The 24,187-nt window shown below is 41.7% G+C and overlaps 1 protein-coding gene across 3 annotated transcripts in view; it reads left to right on the forward strand.

The window, feature by feature from the left end:
• TULP4 (TUB like protein 4) overlaps nucleotides 1–24,187 on the forward strand; it is a 223,230-nt gene that overhangs the window by 48,635 nt on the left and 150,408 nt on the right. For 2 of the 3 annotated variants that reach the window (XM_059083531.2, XM_067011104.1), the window contains exon 2: nucleotides 16,558–18,781. In XM_059083531.2, the coding sequence (XP_058939514.1) occupies nucleotides 18,530–18,781 (252 nt within the window). In that variant the 5' untranslated portion in view covers nucleotides 16,558–18,529. Of the gene's footprint in view, nucleotides 1–3,159; nucleotides 3,258–16,557; nucleotides 18,782–24,187 lie in introns of all 3 variants that reach the window. The other variant, XM_067011103.1, reaches the window with a different exon arrangement.

The raw sequence follows: 24,187 nt of genomic DNA on the forward strand, positions 1-24,187 counted from the left end.
AGAAAAAAAAACAGTGGATGGACAGAACCCTAGGACAAATGGTGAAAGCAAAGGTATACAGACAAAATCTCACACAGAAGCACACACATACACACTCATAATAAGAGGAAAAGGGGAAAAAATATACCTTTCTCTCAAAGTCCACCTCCTCAATTTGGAATGATTCATTGTCTATTCAGGTATTCCACAGATGCAGGTGCATCAAATTGATTGTGGAGATTTAATCTGCTGCTCCTGAGGCTGCTGGGAGAAATTTCCCTTTCTCTTTGTTCACACAGCTCCCAGGGTTCAGCTTTGGATGTGGCCCCGCCTCTGCGTGTAGGTCGCCTGAGGGCCTCTGTTCTTTGCTTAGACAGGACGGGGTTAAAGGAGTAGCTTCTCGGGGGGGCTCTGGCTCACTCTGGCCGGGGGAAGGGAGGGGTACGGATGCGGGGAGAGCCTGCGGTGGCAGAGGCCAGCATGACACCACACCAGCCTGAGGCGCGCTATGCGTTCTCCCGGGGAAGTGGTCCTGGATCACGGGACCCCGGCAGTGGCGGGCTGCACAGGCTCCCGGGAGGGGAGGTGTGCTCACACACTGGCTTCTTGGCGGTGGCAGCAGCAGCCTTAGCATCTCATGCCCGTCTCTGGGGTCAACGTTGATAGCCGCGGCTCACGCCTGTCTCTGGAGTTCCTTTAAGCGGCGGTCTTAATCCCCTCTCCTTGCGCACGAGGAAACACAGAGGCAAGGAAAAGTCTCTTGCCTCTTTGGCAGCTCCAGACTTCTCTCGGACTCCCTCCCGGCTAGCCGCGGTGCACTAACCCCTTCAGGCTGTGTTCACGCAGCCAACCCCAGTCCTCTCCCTGGGATCCGACCTCCGAAGCCCAAGCCTCAGCTCCCAGCCCCCGACCTCCCCGGCGGGTGAGCAGACAAGCCTCTCGGGCTGGTGAGGACTGGTCGGCACTGATCCTCTGCGGGAATCTCTCCGCTTTGCCCTCCGCACCCTGTGGCTGCGCTCTCCTCCGCGGCTCCGAAGCTTCCCCCTCTGCCACCCGCAGTCTCCACCCACGAAGGGGCTTCTAGTGTGTAGAAACCTTTCCTCCTTCACAGCTCCCTCCCACTGGTGCAGGTCCCATCCCTATTCTTTTGTCTCTGTTTTTCCTTTTTTCTTTTGCCCTACCCAGTTACGTGGGGGAGTTTCTTGCCTTTTGGGAGGTCTGAGGTCTTCTGCCAGCGTTCGGTGGGTGTTCTGTAGGAGCAGTTCCACGTGTAGATGTATTTCTGATGTATCTGTGGGGAGGAAGGTGATCTCCGCATCTTACTCTTCTGCCATCTTCCGCATCTTACTCTTCTGCCATCTTCCTCAATTCCCTACCTGTCCAGAACAAGAAGCAAACTGAATCCTGCCTGACTCGAAAAAGAATTTTTGAATCTCGAGCAGTGGAGACATACATAAAGCTCATTGGAGCCAATACTTTTCTTTGCACGGGAAGAAACTGAAGATGTCTAGTCCAAGGCCAAGGTGCTTAAGGACTGGGTGGAGACCCACACCCATCCCTCCATGTGTCTTTATATTTACAGTGGTTTTCTTGTAGACAGCATATAGTTGGGTATTGTTTGATCCACTCTGACAATCCCTGTCTTTTATTTGATGCTTTTAGACCATTGATAGTCACAATGATTATTGGTATAGTTGGGTTAATATTTACCATGTTTGTTACTGTTTTCTGTTTGTTGCCCTTGATCTTGTTTTTTTTTTTTTTTTTTTTTTTGTCTTTCACTCCTTTTCTGCTTTCTGTGGTTTAATTAATTAATTAATTAATTAATTTTTGGCTGCATTGGGTCTTCGTTGCTGTGTGCGGGCTTTCTCTAGTTGTGGTGAGCGGGGGCTACTCTTTGTTGCAGTGCGCGGGCTTCTCATTGTCGTGGCTTCTCTTCTTGCGGAGCACAGGCTCTAGGAGCATGGACTTCAGTAGTTGTAGCATGTGGGCTCAGTAGTTGTGACATGTGGGCTCAGTAGTTATGGCTTGTGGGCGCTAGAGCTCATGTTCAGTAGTTGCGACGCATGGGCTTAGTTGCTCCGTGGCATGTGGGATCTTCCTGGGCCAGGGGTTGAACCCTTGTCCCTTGCATTGGCAGGCAGATTCTTAACCACTGTGCCACCAGGGAAGCCCCTTTCTGTGGTTTTAATCATACATTTTATATGATTTCATTTTATGTCCCCTGTTAGCATACTTCTTTTCTCACTATTTTTAGTGGTTACCCTAGAGTTTGCCATGTACATTTACAACTAATCCAAGTCCACTTTAAAGTAACATAGTGCTTTGCATATATTTTAACTACCTTATAATTACAAAATAATGCTAATTCTTCCCTCCTATCCCTTATATCATTGCTGTCATTCTTTTCACTTATAAATAAGCATACATAAACATACAGGTAGCACACATATACATAATTGAATACGTCATTGGTATTATTATAATATTTGAATAAACTGTTTCTGTTAGATCAAGAAAAAGAAAAAGTTTTTATTTTACTTTCACTGTTCCTTCTTTGATGCTCTTCCTTTGGTAAATCTGGGTTTCTGACCTGTATCATTTTCTTCTTTTTAAGGAACTTTTGTTTAACATTACTTTTGAGGTATGTTTACTGTTGGCAAATGTCCTCAGTTTTTGTTTGTCTGAGAAAGTCTTTATTTGTCTTTCATTTTTGAGGGGTAATTATACAGGGTATAGAATTCTAGGTTGGTGGTTTTTTCCCCAACACTTTAAACATTTCATTCCATTCTCTTCTTGTTTGCTTGGTTTCTGACGAGAAGTCAGATGTAATTTTTATCTTTCCTCCTCTATATTTAAGGTGTTTTTTCCCTTTGGCTTCTTTCAGGATTTTTTTTTCTTTATATTTGATATTTTGTAGTTTGAAAATGATGCCTGTGTATGTTTTTTTTTTGGAATTTATCCTGCTTGGTGTTCTCTGAGCTTCCTGCATGTGTGTTTTGTTGTTTGACAATAATTTGGGGGAAAGTCAGTCATTAATGTTTCAAACATTTCTTCTGTTCCTTTCTGTCTTTCTTCCCTTTCTACTATTCCTATTACATGTATGTTACAGTTTGGTAGTTGTCCCTTAGTTCTTGGATATTTTGTTTATTCCAGTATGTTTTTCTGTTTGCCTTTCAGTTTTGGAGGTTTCTGCTGAGATATCCTCAAGGCCGGAGATTCTTACTTCAGCCATGTCCAGTCTGCTAAGAAGTCTGTCAAAGGCATTCTTCATTTTTGTTAGTGTTTTTGATCTCTAGTATTTCTTTTTGGTTCTTTCTTAGAATTTCCATCTCTCTGCTTACATTGCCATATGTTCTTTCACTCTGTCTGCTTTATCCATTAGAGCCCTTAGCATATTAATCATAGTCCTTTTAAATTCCTGGTCTGATAATTCCTATATCTCTGCCATTTCTCAGTCTTGATATGATGCTTACTCTGTCTGTTTAAACTGTGTTTTCTGCCTTTTTAGTATATCTTGTAAATTTTTCTTTATACCTGGACATGATGTACTGGTTAAAAGGAACTGCTGTAAGTGGGCCTTTAGTAATGTGGTGGTAAGGTATGGGGTTGGGGGAAGCGTTCTGTAGTCCTGTGATTATGTCTCAGCTGTGCGTGTGTGTGTGCGTGTGTGAACACAGGTTTTTTGTTTTATTGTGAAAAATGTATAACATGAAACTTACCATCTTAACCATTTCTAAGTGTACAGTTCCATAATGTTAAGTACATTCACACTGCTTTACGATCAATCTCCAGAACTTCGTCTTGTAAAACCAAAACTCTGTATCTGTTAAACAGTGACTCCCCATTCCTCCCGCCCCATAACTCCTGGCAGTGACTGTTCTCTGTTTCTATGGATTTGACTACTTCTAGATACGTCAGATAAATGGAGTACACAGTATTTGTCTCTTTGTGACTGGTTTATTTCACTTAGCGTAATGTTCTCAATGTTCATCCGCGTTGTGGTATGTGTCAGAATTTCTTTCCTTCTTAAGGCCAAATAATATGCTTTTGTATGTATGTACCACATTTTGTTTATTTATTCATCTGATGATGGGCACTTGCTTTGTTTCTACCTCTTGGCAGTGGTAAATAATGTTGCTGTGAACATCGCTGTGCAAACATCTCTTCAACATCCTGCTTTCAGTTCTTCTGGGTGTATATCCAGAAGTGGAATTTCTAGATCATCTGGTTGTATTTTATTTATTTTTCGAGGAGACTCCATATTCCATAGCAGCTATACCATTTTGCAGTCCTGTCAGCAGTACATAAGGGTTCCAATTTCTCCACATCCTTGTCAATGTTTTTTTTTATACTAACCATCCTAATGAGTGTGAGGTGATATCTCACTGTGGTTTTGTGTGTGAAGAGTTCTCATACTAGCACTCTTTTGAGTTTCTCCAGAGCACTGTATTCTCTTGGTCTTAGCCGTGGTCTGAGCACGTGCTCTCCCATTTGCTTGGAATCCCTCCCTTGGCTCCACTATCCCTGACATTGTGGATTTCACATCTACTCTTCCTTCACGTTGCAGCTTTCAGGACACCATGCACCGTCCTTTGTAGCTTTTGTCATAGCTATAATCATTTGATTAATATCTGATCTTCATCACTGAACTGTAGGCTCCTTGAAGGTAGGACCACATCTCTATTTGCTCACTGTTGTCTTTTTAGCACCCAACTTAGAGCCTGGTACATAACAGTAGCAACATTAATAATAATCACTAACACTGTGTAGCATTTATTCTGTGCCAGCCACTGTTTTTCAAAGTTAATATGTAATTTGCATACAGTAAATTCACCCCTTGTAGGGTACAGTTCTGTGCATTTTGAGACGTGTTAACAGTTGTGTAACCACTACCATATCAACATATGGAGCAGTTCCATCACTTCCAAAAGGTTCCCTGTGCCCCTTCTCCCCCTTTTTTTCCCTGAGTTTCATTTTTTCTTCCAACATTATTGAACCATAATTGACATATAACATTGTGTAAGTTTCAGGTGTACAGCAATGACTTGATACACTTACATATTGCAAAATGATTACCGTAGTAGGGTTACTTAACACCTCCATCACCTCTCAGAGTTAGCATTTCTTTTTTTGTGCTGACATTTAAGATTTACCCTGTTAGCAACTGTCAGGTATATAATAGAGTGTCATTAACCATAATCCCCATGCTGTCCGTGACATCCCCAGAACTCTGGGTCTCAGTCTTGTGGTGGGCCTTTGCCTCTGGGCCGTCCTCAGGTATTTTTCTCAGTTTCCCTGCCCCCTCTTAGTTGGGACAGGTTGGCCAGAGTGGGCTGGAGTCGGGTGTGTCTCTGCTCCCAGGTCACTTCTGCTCTTACGAAATCCTGGTTTGTTAGGCCCTGGTTAAATTGTTTTTCTTGAGGGCAGACCCTGTTAAGAAGAGTGGAATGCTCTGCTGTATTTCAAAATGATTCCTTTTCCCCTGCCAGAAGTGAGGGTTACTGTGAGGACCTGCTGAGCTCCTGGAGGTAAAACTCACCAAAGTGCGTCCCCCTGAGGCTTTTATCTTTCAGACTTGCTCACTCTGAGCCTCCGACAGTTCATCATTTACAGTTCAGGTTTCCCTGGGTCCCAGTTGGGAATGTTTTCTGAAGACAAGGTGTGCATTTACTCCACCCTAGCACCGCTGTGCTGGGAGTTTGGGGCAGCTTTAGTTTCCTCCGTGGGCCCTGCTGAACGTGTCATTCAGGTTCAGTCTCTCCACTTTGAGGTTGGACCAGAGTTTGGATACCTGATAGCGTGACCCGCTGTCTTGTTTGCCCGGGATTGAGGAGTTTCCTGGGATGTGGGACCTTCGGTGCTAAAACTGACACAGTTCTGAGGAAACTGGGACAGTTCGGCACCCAGTTCTGATTCCACTGCTTATATCAACATTTGTCCAGCAGTTCTGGACAAATATGTATCTTATGTCTTCATTTGCTGGGTAACTCCGGCTTTCTCCTTTTGTGTGTGTGTGTGTGTGTGTGTGTGTGTGCCTTCCTCAAGAGATTTCTCATACTTTCCTGCAACTCCAGCACAAACTGTTTGTTGTAATTTACTCAAAATCTAGTTATAGAGTAGTGAGCAGGCCCTTCAGAGCATCCTGGGAGCTTAACCTGTAATTTCACTTTTTCCTTTTGGTATTCAGAACATGTTACCATGTCACTCCCTAGTAGCCTACAATATAATTGCTGGTGGTTGCATATTTTTTCTGTTTTACGTGTGTACCAACATTTACTGAACCAATATCCTGTTTGAACATAAAGGTTATTTCAGATTTTTCCTTTATAAAAATGCTGTGGTGGAAACCCTTATAGCTCAATCTTTGCAGAATCCGAGATTATTTCCTTTTGATAAATTTCCAGAAGTAGAATTGCTGAATCAAAGGGTTTGTAACATTATAAGTCTTTTGAATTATATCACCACATTGGTCTCTCATTTCTCTACACACTACATGACACTAGGAATGATCATTTCTTTCAGTCCTTGTCACTTTGATAAATGAGATGCTCTCCTTTTCTAGTTAAGGCACATGACTTTTGAAACCAGTGAGTCCCGTATATAGCACCACAGTATTTTTTGTTTCATTTTGTTTTTTGATTTCAAAAAAAATACCTTTATTGGAGTATAATTGCTCTACAATGCTGAGTTAGCTTCTGCTGTATAGCAAAGTGAATCAGCCATACGTATACACATATCCCCATATCCTCCCCTCCCTCTTGCGTCTCCCTCCCACCCTCCCTATACCACCCCTCTAGATGGTCACAAAGCCCCCAGCTGATCTCCCTGTGCTATGCGGCTGCTTCCCACCAGCCATCCATTCTACATTTGGTAGTGTATATATGTCCATGCCACTCTCTCACCTTGTCCCAGCCCACCCCGCCTGCTCCCTGTGTCCTCAAGTCGACTCTCCACATCTGCGTCTTTATTCCTGTCCTGCCCCTAGGTTCTTCACAACCATTTTTTCTTTTTTTTAGAGTCCATATATATGTGTTAGCATGTGGTATTTGTTTTTCTCTTTCTGACTTACTTTACTCTGTATGACAGACTCTAGGTCCATCCACCTCACTACAAATAACTCAATTTCATTTCTTTTTATGGCTGAGTAATATTCCATTGTATATATGTGCCATATCTTCCTTATCCATTCATCTGTTGATGGACACTTAGGTTGTTGCTTCCATGTCCTGGCTAGTGTAAATAGTGCTGCAGTGAACACTGTGGTACATGACTAATTTTGAATTATGGTTTGCTCAGGGTATATGCCCAGTAGTGGGATTGTTGGGTCGTATGGTAGTTCTATTTGTAGTTTTTTAAGGAACCTCCATACTGTTCTCCATAGTGGCTGTATCAATTTACATTCCCCCCAACAGTGCAAGAGGGTTCCCTTTTCTCCACACCCTCTCCAGCATTTATTATTTGTAGACTTTTTGATGATGGCCATTCTGACTGGTGTGAGGTGATACCTCATGGTACTTTTGATTTGCATTTCTCTAATGATTAGTGATGTTGATCATCCTTTCATGTGTTTGTTGGCTGGCAATCTGTATATCTTTTTTGGAGAAATGTCTATTTAGGTCTTCTGCCCATTTTTGGATTGGGTTGTTTGTTTTTTTGATATTGAGCTGCATGAGCTGCTTCTGTATTTTGGAGATTAATCCTTTGTCCGTTGCTTCATTTGCAAATCTTTTCTCCCATTCTGAAGGTTGTCTTTTTGTCTTGTTTATGGTTTCCTTTGCTGTGCAAAAGCTTTTAAGTTTTATTAGGTCCCATTTGTTTATTTTTGTTTTTATTTCCCTTTCTCTAGGAGGTGGGTCAGAAAAGATCTTGCTGTGATTTATGTCATAGTGTGTTCTGCCTATGTTTTCCTCTAAGAGTTTTATAGTGTCTGGCCTTATATTTAGGTCTTTAATCCATTTTGAGTTTATTTTTGTGTATGGTATTAGGAAGTTTTCTAATTTTATTCTTTTACTTGTAGCTGTCCAGTTTTCCCAGCACCACTTATTGAACAGACTGTCTTTTCTTCATTGTATATTCTTGCCTTCTTTATCAAAGATAAGGTGTGACCATATGTGTGTGGGTTTATCTGAGCTTTCTGTACTGTTCCTTTGATCTATGTTTCTGTTTTTGTGCCAGTACCATACTGTCTTTGTGATTACTGTAGCTTTGTAGTATAGTGTGAAGTCTGGGAGCCTGATTCCTTCAGCGCTGTTTTTCTTTCTTAAGATTGCTTTGGCTATTCGGGATCTTTTGTGTTTCCATACAAATTGTGAAATATTCTGTTCTAGTTCTGTGAGAAATGCAGTTGGTAGTTTGATAGGGGTTGCATTGAATCTGTAGATTGCTTTGGGTAGTAGAGTCATTTTCACAATGTTGATTCTTCTAGTCCAAGAACATGGTATATCTCTCCATCTATCTGTATCATCTTTAGTTTCTTTCATCAGTGTCTTACAGATTTCTGCATACAGGTCTTTTGTCTCCTTAGGTAGGTTTATTCCTAGGTATTTTATTTTTTTGTTGCAGTGGTAAATGGGAGTGTTTCCTAAATTTCTTTTTCAGATTTTTCATCATTAGTGTATAAGAATGCAAGAGATTGCTGTGCACTAATTTTGTATCCTGCTACTTTACCAAATTCATTGATTAGCTCTAGTAGGATTCTCTATGGATAGTGTCATGTCATCTGCAAACAGTGACGGTTTTACTTCTTCTTTTCCGATTTGGATTCCTTTGATTTCTCTTTCTTCTCTGATTGCTGTGGCTAAAACTTCCAAAACTATGTTGAATAATAGTGGTGAGAGTGGGCAACCTTGTCTTGTTCCTGATCTCAGTGGAAATGGTTTCAGTTTTTCACCATTGAGAACAATGTTGGCTGTGGGTTTGTCATATATGGCCTTTATTATGTTGAGGTAAGTTCCCTCTGTGCCTACTTTCTGGTGGGTTTTTATCCTAAATGGGTGTTGAATTTTGTCAAAAGCTTTTTCTACATTTATTGAGATGATCATATGGTTCTTCTTCTTCAGTTTGTGAATATGATTTATCACATGACCAGTTTGCGTATATTGAAGAATCCTTGCATTCCTGGGATAGACCACACTTGGTCAAGGTGTATGATCCTTTTAATGTGCTGTTGGATTCTGTTTACCAGTATTTGTTGAGGATTTTTGCATCTATGTTCATCAGTGATATTGGCATGTAGTTTTCTTTTTTTGTGACATCTTTGTCTGGTTTTGGTATCAGGGTGATGGTGGCCTCATAGAATGAGTTTGGGAGTGTTCCTTCCTCAGCTATATTTTAGAGGCATTTGAGAAGGATAGGTGTTAGCTCTTCTCTAAATGTTTGATAGAATTTGCCTGTGAAGCCACCTGGTCCTGGGCTGTTGTTTGTTGGAAGATTTTTTTTTTTTTTTTTGCAGTACGTGGGCCTCTCACTGTTGTGGCCTCTCCTGTTGCGGAGCACAGGCTCCGGACGCACAGGCTCAGTGGCCATGGTTCACGGGCCCAGCCGCTCCGTGGCATGTATGATCTTCCCAGACCGGGGCAGGAACCCGTGTCCCCTGCATCGGCAGGTGGATTCTCAACCACTGCGCCACCAGGGAAGCCCTCAGCACAGTATTTTAACATCTACGTTTCCATTGTGGATTCATTCTCAGAAGTATCTAGCTCCCACTCTTTTAAACTTGTAATCAGTCTGTTTGTCTTGCAGCCTCCATGCCCTCCTGTCTCTGTACAGATAATTAGATGTTCATATTCTTAGAACTGGCTGTAGAAATCTGGCACAGAAAGTAAATAGGAGTAACCTTCCCTGAGAATGTATCTCTGCAGTTCTCTGAACACAGCAGTGGACTTCAGCCCTCTCCCTAAATTCTTCCACTTGCATGGCTGCAGTGCCTGGCGGCCTCAGGCTTTCAGAAGGCCCAGATCTGAATGGTTGGTGTTAGTGACCACTTAGTCAGCATTTAGTTTCCCTTTTTCTTAGACGACTGTTTGGGACTCTGAACCATACTTAATAAAGTGCTGAACACTTCATTAAACGCACTACTGGTGGGTACTGCAGGTGAGATAAAAATTGGAGTTCGGGTGTTTGTGGTTTAGTAGGTATGGTGGATTATACTGAAAAATAGCTGTACTATGAGCAGAGACGACCCTTGCCATGTGAGTCTGGGCAGTGCTTCTGTGTACTACGAGCATCTAAAGGAGCTAGTGCTGTTTGGAATAAGACAACTTTTCTGTGGAAAGCGTCTCTAAGATTTACAGTCAACAGGAAAGTGATGTGACACTCACACAATTGTAGTAAAATTGCATCTTTTGAATAAGCCTGGGTATAACCATACTTATGTGTCTTTAGTTATTATCTCACTAGCGTGTTTTGAGAATTAAGAGCTAGAGAATAACACGATAAACCTCATAGTCCCCTACCCTTCTTTTGCCCCTCCCCCTTACCTCTCCCACTGGTAAATAGTTTGTTTTCTATATCTGTGAGTCTGTTTCTGTTTTGTTATACACATTCAATTGTTTTATTTTTTAGATTCCGCTTTTAAGTGATAACATACACCATATTTGTTTTTCTCTGTCTGACTTATTTCACTAAGCATAATACTCTCTAGGTCCATCTGAGAGTATCCCTGCCTTTAAAGGCAGTCTTGGAAGGCAGATCTGAGCTAGCCTCCAGGCAGCTATTGAAACTAATTAGGAACCAGTTAGAACTCCCTTGATGTTTGTGGGTTGTGGAAAATTCCCCGGGGAAAGGAGTGACTGTAATTAGAGGAAGGTCAGTGTAGTTACTTTTGTCAAAAAGAAATGTGGTGTTCAGGACCTGTTGCTGTCTGTGGAAAGGAGGCATCAGGGGAGCCCCAGTGCAGCGGCAGCCACCCTCCCTCCACCCTGCCGTGGAGCTGAGCCCAGGACAGCAGGCGGCCAGTCTGGGAGCAGACTCTCGGGTGTGCTTAATTTACACCGCCAATGAGCAAAACTCATGTTTATTTCCTTTTCTTCTCTCAAACCCGCAAACAACTCTGTAGGCAAAAGCTTAGTGTTGGGAATATTTTATTCAAAAGTTTCTACTTTGTTTTTTTTTTTTCCTGTTTTGCATTCATCTAACAACAACTATGTATTTTTTTCCTAAAATCTACTTTCCGCTTCTCATCTCAGTCTTCTGCCTAACTACTGTATAAATTTTTATCCTTTAGAAAGAAATAGAGCTTTATTCTGAAATTTTCTTATATCCATTTGTTACTGTTAATATGTTTTTTCTTTGTGGATACTTTCTTAGCTTGAGAACTAAAATAGCATTTTTGATACTTTATTGGGATTTTCTAGATTGAGAGAGTACTCATTAAGGTTGGATATAATAACTAAAAAAACTCTCTTAATAATTGATTTAAATTATCAAAAAACCCCAGAGAACTGATGCCTAATATAGTTCACAGTGCATTAAACCTGCTTATTGTGAGATGTACCATCCATGTAGAAGAATATGTTAGACACAGAGGTGTAGTAAAGAATAATTATGGAGTGAACACCCCGTAACTACCACCCAGATCAAGACATGGAATATATGGAATATTGCTAGTGTCCCAGCAGTACCACTGTGTGCGCCCTCCCCAGGCACAATTTCCACCCCCCTTTCCCCTTTCAGGTAACTACTAAAACAAGTAAGATGCATTTTTATTCCTCCCAATAGTGAATTTTATCCATGTTGGTGGAAAGTAGGAATCAGATAAAACAGAATAACCTGTAGTGAAGTAGCTTAAGTTAGCAAACAGAATATCTAACCAGGGGCAGCACAGGGGCCTCCTGCGTAATAGATGTTCAGTTAACATTTGTTGGTCGATTAATCCAGGAGTGCCTGTAATTAGTACAGAATTTTCTTGATGATGTACAATTCTGTCCCTGAGTTGTACTTTCCCGAATTCTCGGGCTCCTAATTTGCCATTAGAACTGGATAGTATGGGAAGTTAGAGTGTGAGGCATCTTAAATGTTTACTGTCTCCTAGATCACTGTCAGGTTATTAATTCCATCAGGCACATGTATTACTTGCTTTAAGATTGTAATCTTCTAAAAGCAGATTACAATAGAATTGGTACAATAGAATAGATTTTTCAGTGATTTACTATAGGAATAGTCTGAAAATAAGCTGCAATTAACAGAAGCAGGTTTGGGCCAGAATTCAGCGGTTAGCATTGTTTATTCCTAATGAAAGCCTCCAAGGACGGCTCATGGGCCTGTATTACAGTTTTAGGGTAAAAAACATCATAGTGCCAAACTGAGTATTTACTTTCAGTCTGTTATGAAAAAACTTTGTATGAATAGTTGCTTTTTTCACCTGATTTTAAAAATTGAGGTGAGATATACGTAACAAAATTCACCATTTTTATCATTTTTAAGTGTACAATTCAACGGCCTTAATAGAAGTACATTCACGTTATTATGCAGCTGTCACCACTGTGCACCTCCAGAATTTTTTCATCATCCCAAACTGCAACTCTGTACCCATTCAATAATGACTCCCGTGTCTCCCCGCCCTCAGCCCCTCACAGCCACCTTTTCCTCTGTCTCTGTGAAGTTGGCTGCTCTAGATACTTCATATAAGTGGAGTCATACTTACATGCATTTGTCCTTCCGCGTCTGACTTATTCCACTCAGCATAATGTCTTCAAGGTTCATCCATGTTGCAGCATTTGTCAGACAGAATTTGTTTTTTTATTTTTTTTGAATAATACTGTATGTCTTTCCACATTTTGTTTACTCATTCATCTGTCTGAGGACACTTGGGTTCCTTCCACCTTTTGGTTATTGCGAATATTTGCACATCCATTTGAACATGGATGTGCAAATATCTGTTCCGAGTCCCTGCTTTCAGTTGAATAGTTGCTTTTTAATCTTTTTATACCAAACCCCTTTACTAGTGTGGATTTGACAGTCAGCTTCTCTCAGAAACTAGTTAATCAGTTAGAGCCTTAATTTTCTCATCCTCATGAGAAAATAAGACAGAAGGGAGGTACCCGACATCACCTATTTCTATTAACGGTAGCACTAAGGTAGGCACCGGCCTTTCAGTAATTAGGAGACTATGATAGTAGTTTTTTTGTTAGATTTTTGTATCCATTATCCATTTGAGAAATAATAAAAGCATGTCATTTTTCCTTAAATGATCTGCCTTATTTTGTCTAGCACATATGGCACTCTGTAATTTTAAAAGTTTGATTAAAAACCATTAGCAGCATATATAAAATGAGACACTTATCTGCGCTTTTACTATGGAAATTTATCCTACATACTTTATTTCAACAGTTATTTAAGGCTTATATTCTAGAAAGTTAGCATATGTCAGTGATTTTTAACCTTTCTGGTTTTAGGGCCCCTTTGTATTCTCAAAAATTATTGAAGTCCGTAAAGAGCTTTTGATTATGTGGGTGTTAGCTCTTGATATTTACCATATTAGAAATTAAAACTGAGAAATTAAAAAAAATTACTAATTCATTTAAAAGCAATAAACCTATAAATGTTATAAATAATATATTTTTTATGAAAAATGACTATTTCTGACTAAAAATATTACTGAGAAGAGTAGCATTATTTTACATTTTGGTAAAATATCTTTAATGTCTGACTTATTGAAAAGATAGTTGAATTCCTATATATGCTTCTGCATTCAATGTTACAATATGCTGTTTTTGTTGAAATGTCTGAAGAAAATCTGACCTCACACAGATATGTAGCTGGAAAAGGGAAGAGTATTTTAATAGTCTTTTCAGCTAATCATGAATATTTTTCTTTGATACTGTACTAAAACTCAACAAGTGGTAGTTTCTTAAAGGTTCGTAGCAATGTGGAATTTTAAATATATCCGTGACTTTTTTGTACTTGGTTATATTAAAATCCATTTGTCTTTCTTACACCTTGAATGGCTCTGTCCAGCATAATTGGTATCATCATTCACTGGTCACTTGAAGAATATTGCTTCAGCAAATTATGCGAATCTTCCAAATATTGACACACTATGAAATATACTGTCAAAAATTCACATTATTAATATCACCTTCTGTTGCTTGCAGAGTGTCTTTAAATCTTGGGGAGCTATCAAGCTCATAGTGATAGATACTGGTTCTCCCACAATTCTAATTTTAACTTGAAAGCTCTACTTTTATTATCAGCAACAAATACCATCAGTTGTTTTCTTTAAAGTGACAGCTCACTTTGTTCACATTAGAGAAAAATGTCCCAAAGACCCAACCCTAAATGACCATAATTTGTCATTCATTCTTTCCAGTAAACATGGCATTTCATGAAAAAGCAGTTTGCTCAGCCCATAACTTAAACTATAGCACCAGTGCTTTTTCTCAGGATTACCACTGTAGTGCCATAGTCAGCAGAAGTGCTGTGTGTGTATTTACTGTTTGAAACACAGAATATTAAACAACCATGTCCTCAAGGGGTGAGATGTAATAAATTAATAATTTTTACTGCTGCATTAAGAACTTTTTTTGTTTTTAATATTTATTTATTTATTTGGTTGTGCCGGGACTTAGTTGCGGTGTGCGGGATCTTTAGTTCTGGCATGTAGGATCTAGTTCCCTGGCCAGGGATCGAACCTGGACCCCCTGCATTGGGAGCGCAGAGTCTTAACCGCTGGACCACCAGTGAAGTCCCAAGAACATTCTTAAGTGAAGCTGGCATTTAAAAAAATCTGATGAGCACTGGTGCTGGCTGTTGCTGGGCCTTTATTTGTGTCACAGAGCTGGCAGTTTGACCCACTGTTGCTTTCGCACCGTTGATAGAAATTGTCAAGGCGGTGAAGAAGACAAATAATGTCTTATTTTGAAATAATGTTTTATTTTGAAAATAATGTTGACGTTATAGACCCCTCTCCCTCCAGGACGGTGTGAGGGAACTGATGGTTTACATTGTTGTGTTTAATGTGGGTGCTTTAGTAATCATGGATTATGCTCTTAAATAGTTTAAACCCTGTGTATATATTGCTGGGTCTTGAGAAGTTGCTTTTGCTTTTCGCCTCTGTGGTGCTGTCCCCATGACCAGGGTAGGGACTAAGGGAGTATTATACAGTGGCATTAGAATTTCAGGAGGAAGAACATGGCATAATTTGAATTTTATAGCATTTGTTTTCACTTTTTCCCCTTGGGTACAAGTGCTTCCTGAGGGAATTTGTGTTGTTTTTAGACACATAGGAAGTATATGTCCTATGACTCATCTGAATTAGGGTATCTCCAGGAAGTTATCTGTAGCTGCTGCCTTGCCCCCGCCTGCATCCTCTTACAGACTTTTACTGAGTAACTTGTTTGTGCTAAGCTCCTTGCCAGGGACAAGAAGGGTAGGCTCCCAGCCTCTAGACGCAGTGAGAGGAAGACTGTTGCACGGGTTAGTACGGAGTCTCTGGGAAGCTTCACGGGAGAGGGGGTGTTCGGCGGGTGTTAGGGGGGTACGGGCTGGCTGGGCAAAGGAGCAGCAGGTGTGGAGACATGAAGGAGAGGCGGAACTCGGTACCTGGGGACATGGTTCAGGGAGTGGCCAGAGGGCGACGGCTGCAGCACAGGCTGGACGTGGAGGCTGTGGCAGAAGAGCACAGGTTGAAATCACATCCTAAGGGGTCTTGCTGGGACTTGATCTCATAGGCCATTGGTTCTCAAAGCTGGTCCCATACCAGCAGTGTTAGCATCTCTCAGTAGCTTGTTAGAAATGCAGATACCGAGGCCCAGCCCTTGACCTTCAGTGTCAGGTATTTGGGGGTGGGGCTGGGCTGTCCAGTTTAGCTAGCTCTCGGGGTGACTGCCTGGGCGGGACGAGAACAGTTCAGGCTCTTGGGGCAGTCTTGAATTTTAGAAAGATCGCTCTGAGGGTCCTCTGGAAGGTGGGGTGGTGTGGGGAAGTTAGGGATCAAGTTGTCCAGTGTCTTTGCGGATGTGACATGGGCCTGGACGGAAGGCAGCAGGAAGGAAGAAGGGATGGGTTTGCTGGAGGTAGATTCTCTAGGACTGTATTGCTAGTAGATGATGTAAAAGCCGAGAAGACAGCTGTGCCTTGTTCTGTGACCTGCCGGCAGTTAAAGGCCTTCGCTGCCTTGTGTCTTCAGGGATTATTTTTAACTGAAAGTGAAAACATCAATTCAGATAACTTGCCTGAGTCTCTTCTGTCTCCTTTTTGAAGATGCCTACTTAACTCAGGATGATGACCTCTGGATGGTAAAGGTGCACCTTCAGGGCTCACAGTCCTAGGAGGGACAGTCTTAGGTGTTATTTCATTCACTGTGCACAGCTGCTGGCAAATTTAGTAAATGGTACCTAGCACTCAGACTCCTCATGTTGTCTGTAAGCTGGCGAGGAGCACCCTTTTACTATTCCAGTGTTACCAGTCAGTTGCTCCATTTGATATATGTAAGTGTCCAGATGGGTCTCTGGTTTCAGTTACAGTGATTATTATGTTATTATATGATGTTCATATGTTCATGCAAAAAGCTGTATTAGAACCTTTATTCTTCAATATTTTAAAGTTCTTTTTTTTATGTCCTATTTTGTTTTACAGATTTGTAAGACTCCAGGGCCTTCAAGCTGTGATTAATCCCATGGTTCCTGAAACGGCTGGGAAAACAGACGTTTCGTGTGCCAGTTGAAGAGTGTATGTCTCTGTATATTTAAAGCCTTCTTTCTGTACATACACATTTACACGAGAAGGCAGGCTCATTCTTGTGTGCACTTGAAGAGTTTTACAACTGATGAAAATTAATTTAAGAATCAGATGGAGCAACTTGACACCACTGGGCTTGGGAGCCCGGGGAGAAAAATACATCACTAATGGCCAGTTTTCCATATGGTCTTCACGGGTAAAGAAGGTTTGCAAAAAGAAGAAAAAAAAACTTGCACAGATCAAGCCTCAAAAATACCTCTCCAGTTTAAAGAAGGAACTAAGTGAGAAGGTGACTGAGGGAGAAGTGTGATTTCAAGCATTGCAGATGGGAGCATGCAGTGCTTTTTGCACTTTATTTTTCAGTGGGTCTGGTGATTTGGACAGAGGTGAAAATTCTGGACTGAAGAGTGGCTCTTACTGTGTGGTTATGACTGGAGGAAAGCCAGTTAGGGTATGATGGGACAAGTTTGAACAGTGAACTGATTCCTTTGCCTTTTTTCAGTTAACTGTATTCCAGAAATGTTAATTTATTACTTCCCTTTTCCTTTCCTACACCTATAGGATAATACCTTAAGGTAGCAGTTGGAACTGATAATCACAAAATAATTATCAAGGAGCATCCGAGTGAAACTTCTCTCCTTGGACTGTACACGTGGCGTTTGGAGACGGTCTCTGGAGGTGATCAGGAAAGTGCCCATCAGCCGAACGTGGCCACTGCATAGGGGGACAGTGGGGAAGAAGCTGACTCTCACCTGTGTTTCCGTTTCACGGGATTCTCTTCCGTGCTGAGTCCAGGAATCTTTGTATATAAGCGGAAGGCTACTTGATGGGCTTATTTCTGAGATTAGTTTTTTTCCTTCAAGTTGGAAAAGTATGTGATCTTTACAGGCGAAAAGGGGAGAAGTGACTAGGGTAGGAAGGGAGGAGACACAGCCTGCAGCCCAGCTTGGCTCCCGTTTGCCAGCAGGATATTTAGGGTTCACCGGGGGCCCACACTCAGACTCCCTCCTGTGAGCGCTTTAGGCCTTCTGGCTCTGCTGAGGGAAGGGGCTTTCTCGCCCACCTCTATGGCACCGAGGGGTGCATCAGCCTGCAGAGGGGCCCTCCCCGGGGACACAGCCACCTGCTGGGAAGCCAGGTTGGGCTCTGAAGTTGGAGGTTTCTGGTTCTGAACAGTGGGGAAAGAGTCCTTTTTTCTCCTAAAATTTGGACTGCTGTCTGCACAAACTCTGGTCTGTTTTGCACGGTTTGTGTGCCTTTTTTTCCCTTTATGCAATCTTTTTCAGCTTTAGCAGCAGAGATTTGTCTAGTTGAGAAAACAAGCCAGAGGGTGGCTTCAGAAGGAAGATGATCCCTGTGTATTCTGTCTCTGCATCTGAGCTTTTGAAGAGAAGATTCCAGCTCGAGGGATTCTTAAAGCCTTAAGTTACTTGAAATCTATGTATTTGCAGCCCTTTGTCTCTGGAATCGCATTACACTAAACTGGAATCTCAGGCTGAATAAGAAGAACCAAGCTGAGTGAAAAGAACACTCAGTTTCTTTATCACCACTTGTTAACAATGCTCTTTCTCCAAAGGGTCAGCCCCCTCTTCCTCTGAGGACTTGAAAATAAAAATGGACCCTACGTTGTTTTTAAGCATTACCTTTTCTTAGCAGACTGCCATCATCTTTTATAGAGGAATTTTTTCACTATGCATTTGGTGGATCTTTATAAAATACTGACCTTCTAATTAGAACCGGGTCAGTCTTAAAAAGGGGGTCAGGGAAAACAGCGCAAGCCAACCACAAAAATAACATCGATCTGTCAGTGAAAGCAGTTTTTCAGCATTCAGCATTACTTTTTAAGTAAAACGGTTCTTCAAAAAAAAGTATGTATGCAGCGGTGGAGCATGGGCCTGTCCTGTGTAGTGACTCCAACATCCTCTGCCTGTCCTGGAAGGGCCGTGTCCCCAAGAGTGAGAAGGAGAAACCCGTGTGCAGGAGGCGCTACTACGAGGAGGGCTGGCTGGCCACAGGCAACGGGCGCGGCGTTGTTGGCGTGACCTTCACTTCCAGCCACTGCCGCCGGGACAGGAACACTCCGCAGAGAATCAACTTCAACCTTCGGGGCCACAATAGCGAGGTGAGCGGGCTTCTGTTTCACTTTTGCTCTGGTCACTAACAGTGGATTTGAGCCCGTGCCGCATGGATTCCAGTTTCTCAGACTTGCTGCTGAGGGAGACTTTTCAAGCGTGAACCCTGTCTTGTGTGTGTGTCCCAGTCGGAGACAGTTCCCAGAGGACTGTGTCACCTCTCCAGCGTCCCTCCTCCTCCTCTCCCTGCAGTGGGTGGGCTGCCCCCTGGCAGGGACACCAGGGCGGCTTTCTCACCAGGTGTGAGGTTGGATGAGGCGATCCTAACCTGCCTGTCACGCTCTGAGCCTTTATGGTCGTCTGTATCCATGGCAAAGAGTCACTGCCTCAATGTCAGACAGGCAGTGCAGGCCATGGCAGTGGTGCTGTCTTGGCCGTGCACAGTTCACATCTGCACGCTTTGTGATGGTATAACACCTAGCTTGTATTCTTGTACTGGGAGGTAAACAAAGGAATTAATTGGACAGAGGTGAAAGGAGTAATTGGACAAGAGTCATGGTTTTTCACATCTATGGGGTATATTCTGTTGAGGAGATTATGCTGTGTATACATGCGTATAGATTCCTCTGGGCTTCTGAAACATAACCATGGTCATTATCTTTGAAATTCCTTCAACCAGCATTTAGTGAGCAGTGTGTTTACAAGAAGAGGTGTATTTGCGTAGCGTGTTAACCTTATTCATGCTTCACTGTTCACTAGTTTCTTATGAGGAATCCACCTTGAATTGTCACTAGATGGTTTTTGGTTAGTCGTTGTAAAGGGGAAGAATATTTTTGAAGTGTAGCATACAGTAAAGTGCATTAACCTTACGCATACGTAGGTCTCAGTGATTATTTACATACGCAGTCACCCATGTAGCCTTCGCCCAGATCAGGGTGTAGAACATTTCCAGGACCTCTCACAGGTACCTGCTGCCCCTTCCCAGGCCCTACAGCCCACTGAGAGGTGACCCCGACTCTGGCTCTGTCATCACAGATCAGCTGTGCCTGTGCTTGAACTTCACGTAAGTGGAATCATTCATTTTATTCTCTTTGTATCTGGCTTCTTTCCCCCAACATTGTGTCTGTGAGATTCATCCCTGTTGTGTGTGCTGTTAGTTTGTTCTTTTTAATTGATGGTAGCTTTCCACTGAAGGAAGACACCACAGTTTTTCCATTCCTCCATTCTTCAAATGGTGAGCATTTGCAATGCTGCTAGTTTCTCGCTGTTTTGGTGAAACCTGCTCTGAACATTCGTGTGCGCGCCTTCCGTGGATCTGTGCACGCATGACAGGTTTCCAGGGGACAGCGTGGGCATGCACTTAGGTTTAACAGGAATGGCCAGGAACACTTTTCCAAAGTGATTGTGCCGTTTGATACCCCTACCATCAATGTATGAAAAGTTTCAGTTGTGTAAGAAACGTCGTTTGGATTTGAACTTTTCACATTAAAAAAGGTACTTTTATGCAAGGAATTTCGGTTTACAGATTCTTCTGTCCTTACTGCACACACACACACCTGTAATTTTGAACTGGATGCTCTCTTAAAAGACGTATTTTTCTTTTTTTAAAAAATAGGTCTTTGTTGGAGTATAATTGCTTCATGATACTGTGTTAGTTTCTGTTGCACAACAAAGCAAATCAGCCATATGCATACACGTGTCCCCATGTCCCCTCCCTCTTGAGCTTCCCTCCCATCCTCCCTATCCCACCCCTCTAGGTCATTGCAAAGCACCGAGCCGATCTCCCTGTGCTATGCCGCTGTTTCCCACCAGCTAACTATTTTACATTCGGTAGCGTATATATGTCGATGCTACTCTCACTTCACCCCAGCTTCCCCCACCGCACCGCATGTCCTCAAGTCCATCTTCTATGTCTGCCTCCTTATTCCTGCCCTGCAATTAGGTTCATCAGTACCATTTTTAAGATTCCATATATATGTACGTTAGAATATACGGTATTTGTTTTTCTCTTTCTGACTTCACTCTGTATGACGGACTCTAGGTCCATCCACCTCACAAATAACTCAATTTCATTTCTTTTTATGGCTGAGCAATATTCCATTGTATATATGCGCCACATTTTCTTTATCCATTCATCTGTCGATGGACACTTAGGTTGCTTCTATGTCCTAACTATTGGAAATACTGCTGCAGTGAACATTGTGGTACATGACTCTTTTTGAATTATGGTTTTCTCTGGGTGTATGCCCACTAGTGGTATTGATGGGTCATATGGTAGTTCTGTTTTTAGTTTTTAAAGGAACCTCCATACTGTTCTCCATAGTGGCTGTATCAATTTACATTCCCACCAACAGTTCAAGAGGGTTCCCTTTTCTCCACACCCTCTCCAGCATTTATTGTTTCTAGCTTTTTTGATAATGGCCATTCTGACCGGTGTGAGGTGATACCTCACTGTAGTTTTGATTTGCATTTCTCTAATAATTAGTGATGTTAAGCATTTTTTCATGTGCCTCTTGGCCATCAGTAGGTATGTCTTCCTTGGTGAAATGTCTGTTTAGGTCTTCTGCCCATTTTTTAACTGGATTGTTTGTTTTTTGATATTGAGCTGCATGAGCTGTTTGTATATTTTGGAGATTAATCCTTTGTTGCTTCATTTGCAAATCTTTTCTCCCATTCTGAGGGTTGTCTTTTTGTCTTGTTTATGGTTTCCTTTGCTGTGCAAAAGCTTTTAAGTTTAATTAAGTCCCATTTGTTTATTTTTGTTTTTATTTCTGTTACTGTAGGAGATGGGTCAAAAAAGATCTTGCTGTGGTTTATGTCAAAGAGTGTTTTTCCTATGTTTTCCTCTAAGAGTTTTATAGTGTCTGGTCTTACATTTAAGTCTTTAATCCATTTGGAGTTTATTTTTGTGTATGGTGTTAGGTAGTGTTCTAATTTCATTCTTTTACATGTAGCTGTCCAGTTTTCCCAACACCACTTATTGAGGAGTCTGTCCTTTCTGCATTGTCCCTTGTCATAAATTAGGTGCCCATATGTGCATGGGTTTAACTCTGGGCATTCTATCCTGTACCATTGATCTATATTTCTCTTTTTGTGCCAGTACCATACTGTCTTGATTACTGTAGCTTTGTGGTACAGTTTGAAGTTGGGGAGGCTGATTCCTCCAACTCCATTTTTCTTTCTCAAGATTGCTTTGGCTGTTCGGGGTCTTTTGTGTTTCCATCCAGATTGTAAAATTTTTTGCTCTAATTCTGTGAAGAATGCCATTGGTAGTTTAATAGGGATTGCATTCAATCTGTAGATTGCTTTGGTAGTATAGTCATCTTCACAATGTTGATTCTTCCAATCCAAGAACATGGTACATTTTTCCACATGTTTATGTCATCTTTGATTTCTTTCATCAGTGTTTTATAGTTTTCTGAGTACAAGTCTTTCACCCCCTTAGGCAGGTTTGTTCCTAGATATTTTATTCTTTTTGTTGCGATGGTCAATGGGAGTGTTTCCTTAATTTCTCTTTCTGATTTTTTGTTGTTGGTGTATAGGAATGCCAGAGATTTCTGTGCATTAATTTTGTATCCTGCAGCCTTACCAAATTCACTGATTAGTTTTAGTAGTTTTCTGGTGGCATCTTTAAGATTTTCTATGTATAGTATCATGTCATCGGCAAATAGTGACGGTTTTACTTCTTCCTTTCCAGTTTGTCTTCCTTTTATTTCTTTTTCTTCTCTGATTGCCATGGCTAGGACTTCCAAAACTATGTTGAATAACAGTGGCGAGAGTGGACATCCTTGTCTTGTTCCTGAGCTTAGTGGAAATGCTTTTAGTTTTTCACCATTGAGTATGATGCTTGTTGTGGGTTTGTCATATATGGCATTTATTATGTTGAGGTAGGTTCCCTCTGTGCCCATTTTCTGGAGAGTTTTTACCATAAATGGGTGTTGAATTTTGTCAGAAGCTTTTTCTGCATCTATTGAGATGATCATATGGTTTTTATTCCTTAATTTGTTAGTGTGATGTATCACATTGATTGATTTGCGAATATTGAAGAATCCTTGCATCCCTGGGATAAGAGATATTTTTCTAATGCTGTGTAACAAATCACAATCGACTTGGTGGCTCATAACACCCACTTCTTATCTCACAGTTCTGTAGGTCTGAGGTCCGGGCTGGGTCCTCTGCATGGGGTCTCATGGTGGCATCAGGGACTGTGAGCTCCTCTGAAGCTGGGGTACCCCTCAGACGCATTCAGGTTGTTGGCAGAAATCAGTTCCTTGAGATTGTAGGACTGAGGCCCTCAGCTCCTAGAGGCCGCCCACCACTCCTGCCATATGGCCCTCTCCACAACATGGCCATTTGCATCTCAAAGGCCAGCAGGAGAGCATCTGCTGTAGTTTTGAGTCTGACTTTCCATCTCTGAAAAAGGGCACATCTGATTAGGTCAGACCCGCCCACACTCCAGGTGAGGGAATCATATAGGGTGTACACACCAGGGGCTGCTGTTTTAGAATTGTGCCTACCACAAAAGAGGTAATTATATATAATTCCTAGGGACATAGATATTTCACTACTGAAACTGTTTAATGTGATTTTTCCATTTTGTATTTTTACTTTTAATTTCTGTTCTTTTTTTTAAAATTGAAGTATAGTTGATTTACAATACTGTGTTCCTGATGTACAGCAAAGTGATTCCGTTATATATACATACATACTTTTTCATATTTTTTTCCATTATGGTTTATTACACGATACTGTAATCGTTGCCTGTGCTAATTTCTGTTCTTAATATGAGAATAGTTCCTATTTATTGAGTGCCTGCCAAGTAGGGTGACCAGCCATCCTGGTTTCCCAGCATGTGTGACTGTCAGTGCTAAAACTGGAAAAGTCACAGGCAAACTGGGATGTTTAGTCATCCTACTGCTAAGGGCCAGGCACAGTACCAGGTGCCTTGCAACCTAATTACTTCGTGTGGTTTTCACAGTAGACTTAGGGATAGATACCACTTTCCTGTTTTACAGGTCAGAAAGCTAAGGTTTATGGATGCTAACTGGTTTGCCTAGGTTCATACAGTTTGTATGGAGGAGAGCTGGAGTTGGATCCCAGAGCTCTGCCATTCTCCTTCAACGTACCTTTATTTTCTTAAACTTGTGTTAGGTGTAACTTCTCAGTCCCTTATCCACAGTTGTGAAATCTAAGGGCTCTGAAAATGGAAAGTTTTTGCATGACTCATTTAATGGCAAGACATGAACTGATGTGAGGCTATTTTTTGTCATCATCCTGTCATGTCAGCTGCAGAAATATTTATGTTTTATTATGGGTGCCGCCCAGACCCTGCTGAGGGTGTTATATATTGATGGTGTCTCCTGTTTTCAGACCTAAAATTTCAAAACCTCTGAATTTCAAAACTTACCTAGCTGCAAGGATTTTGAGTACATGATTGTGAGCCTGTATCTTCCTTT

This window comes from Kogia breviceps, chromosome 13, assembly GCF_026419965.1.
Source record: "Kogia breviceps isolate mKogBre1 chromosome 13, mKogBre1 haplotype 1, whole genome shotgun sequence".
NCBI lineage: Eukaryota > Metazoa > Chordata > Mammalia > Artiodactyla > Physeteridae > Kogia > Kogia breviceps.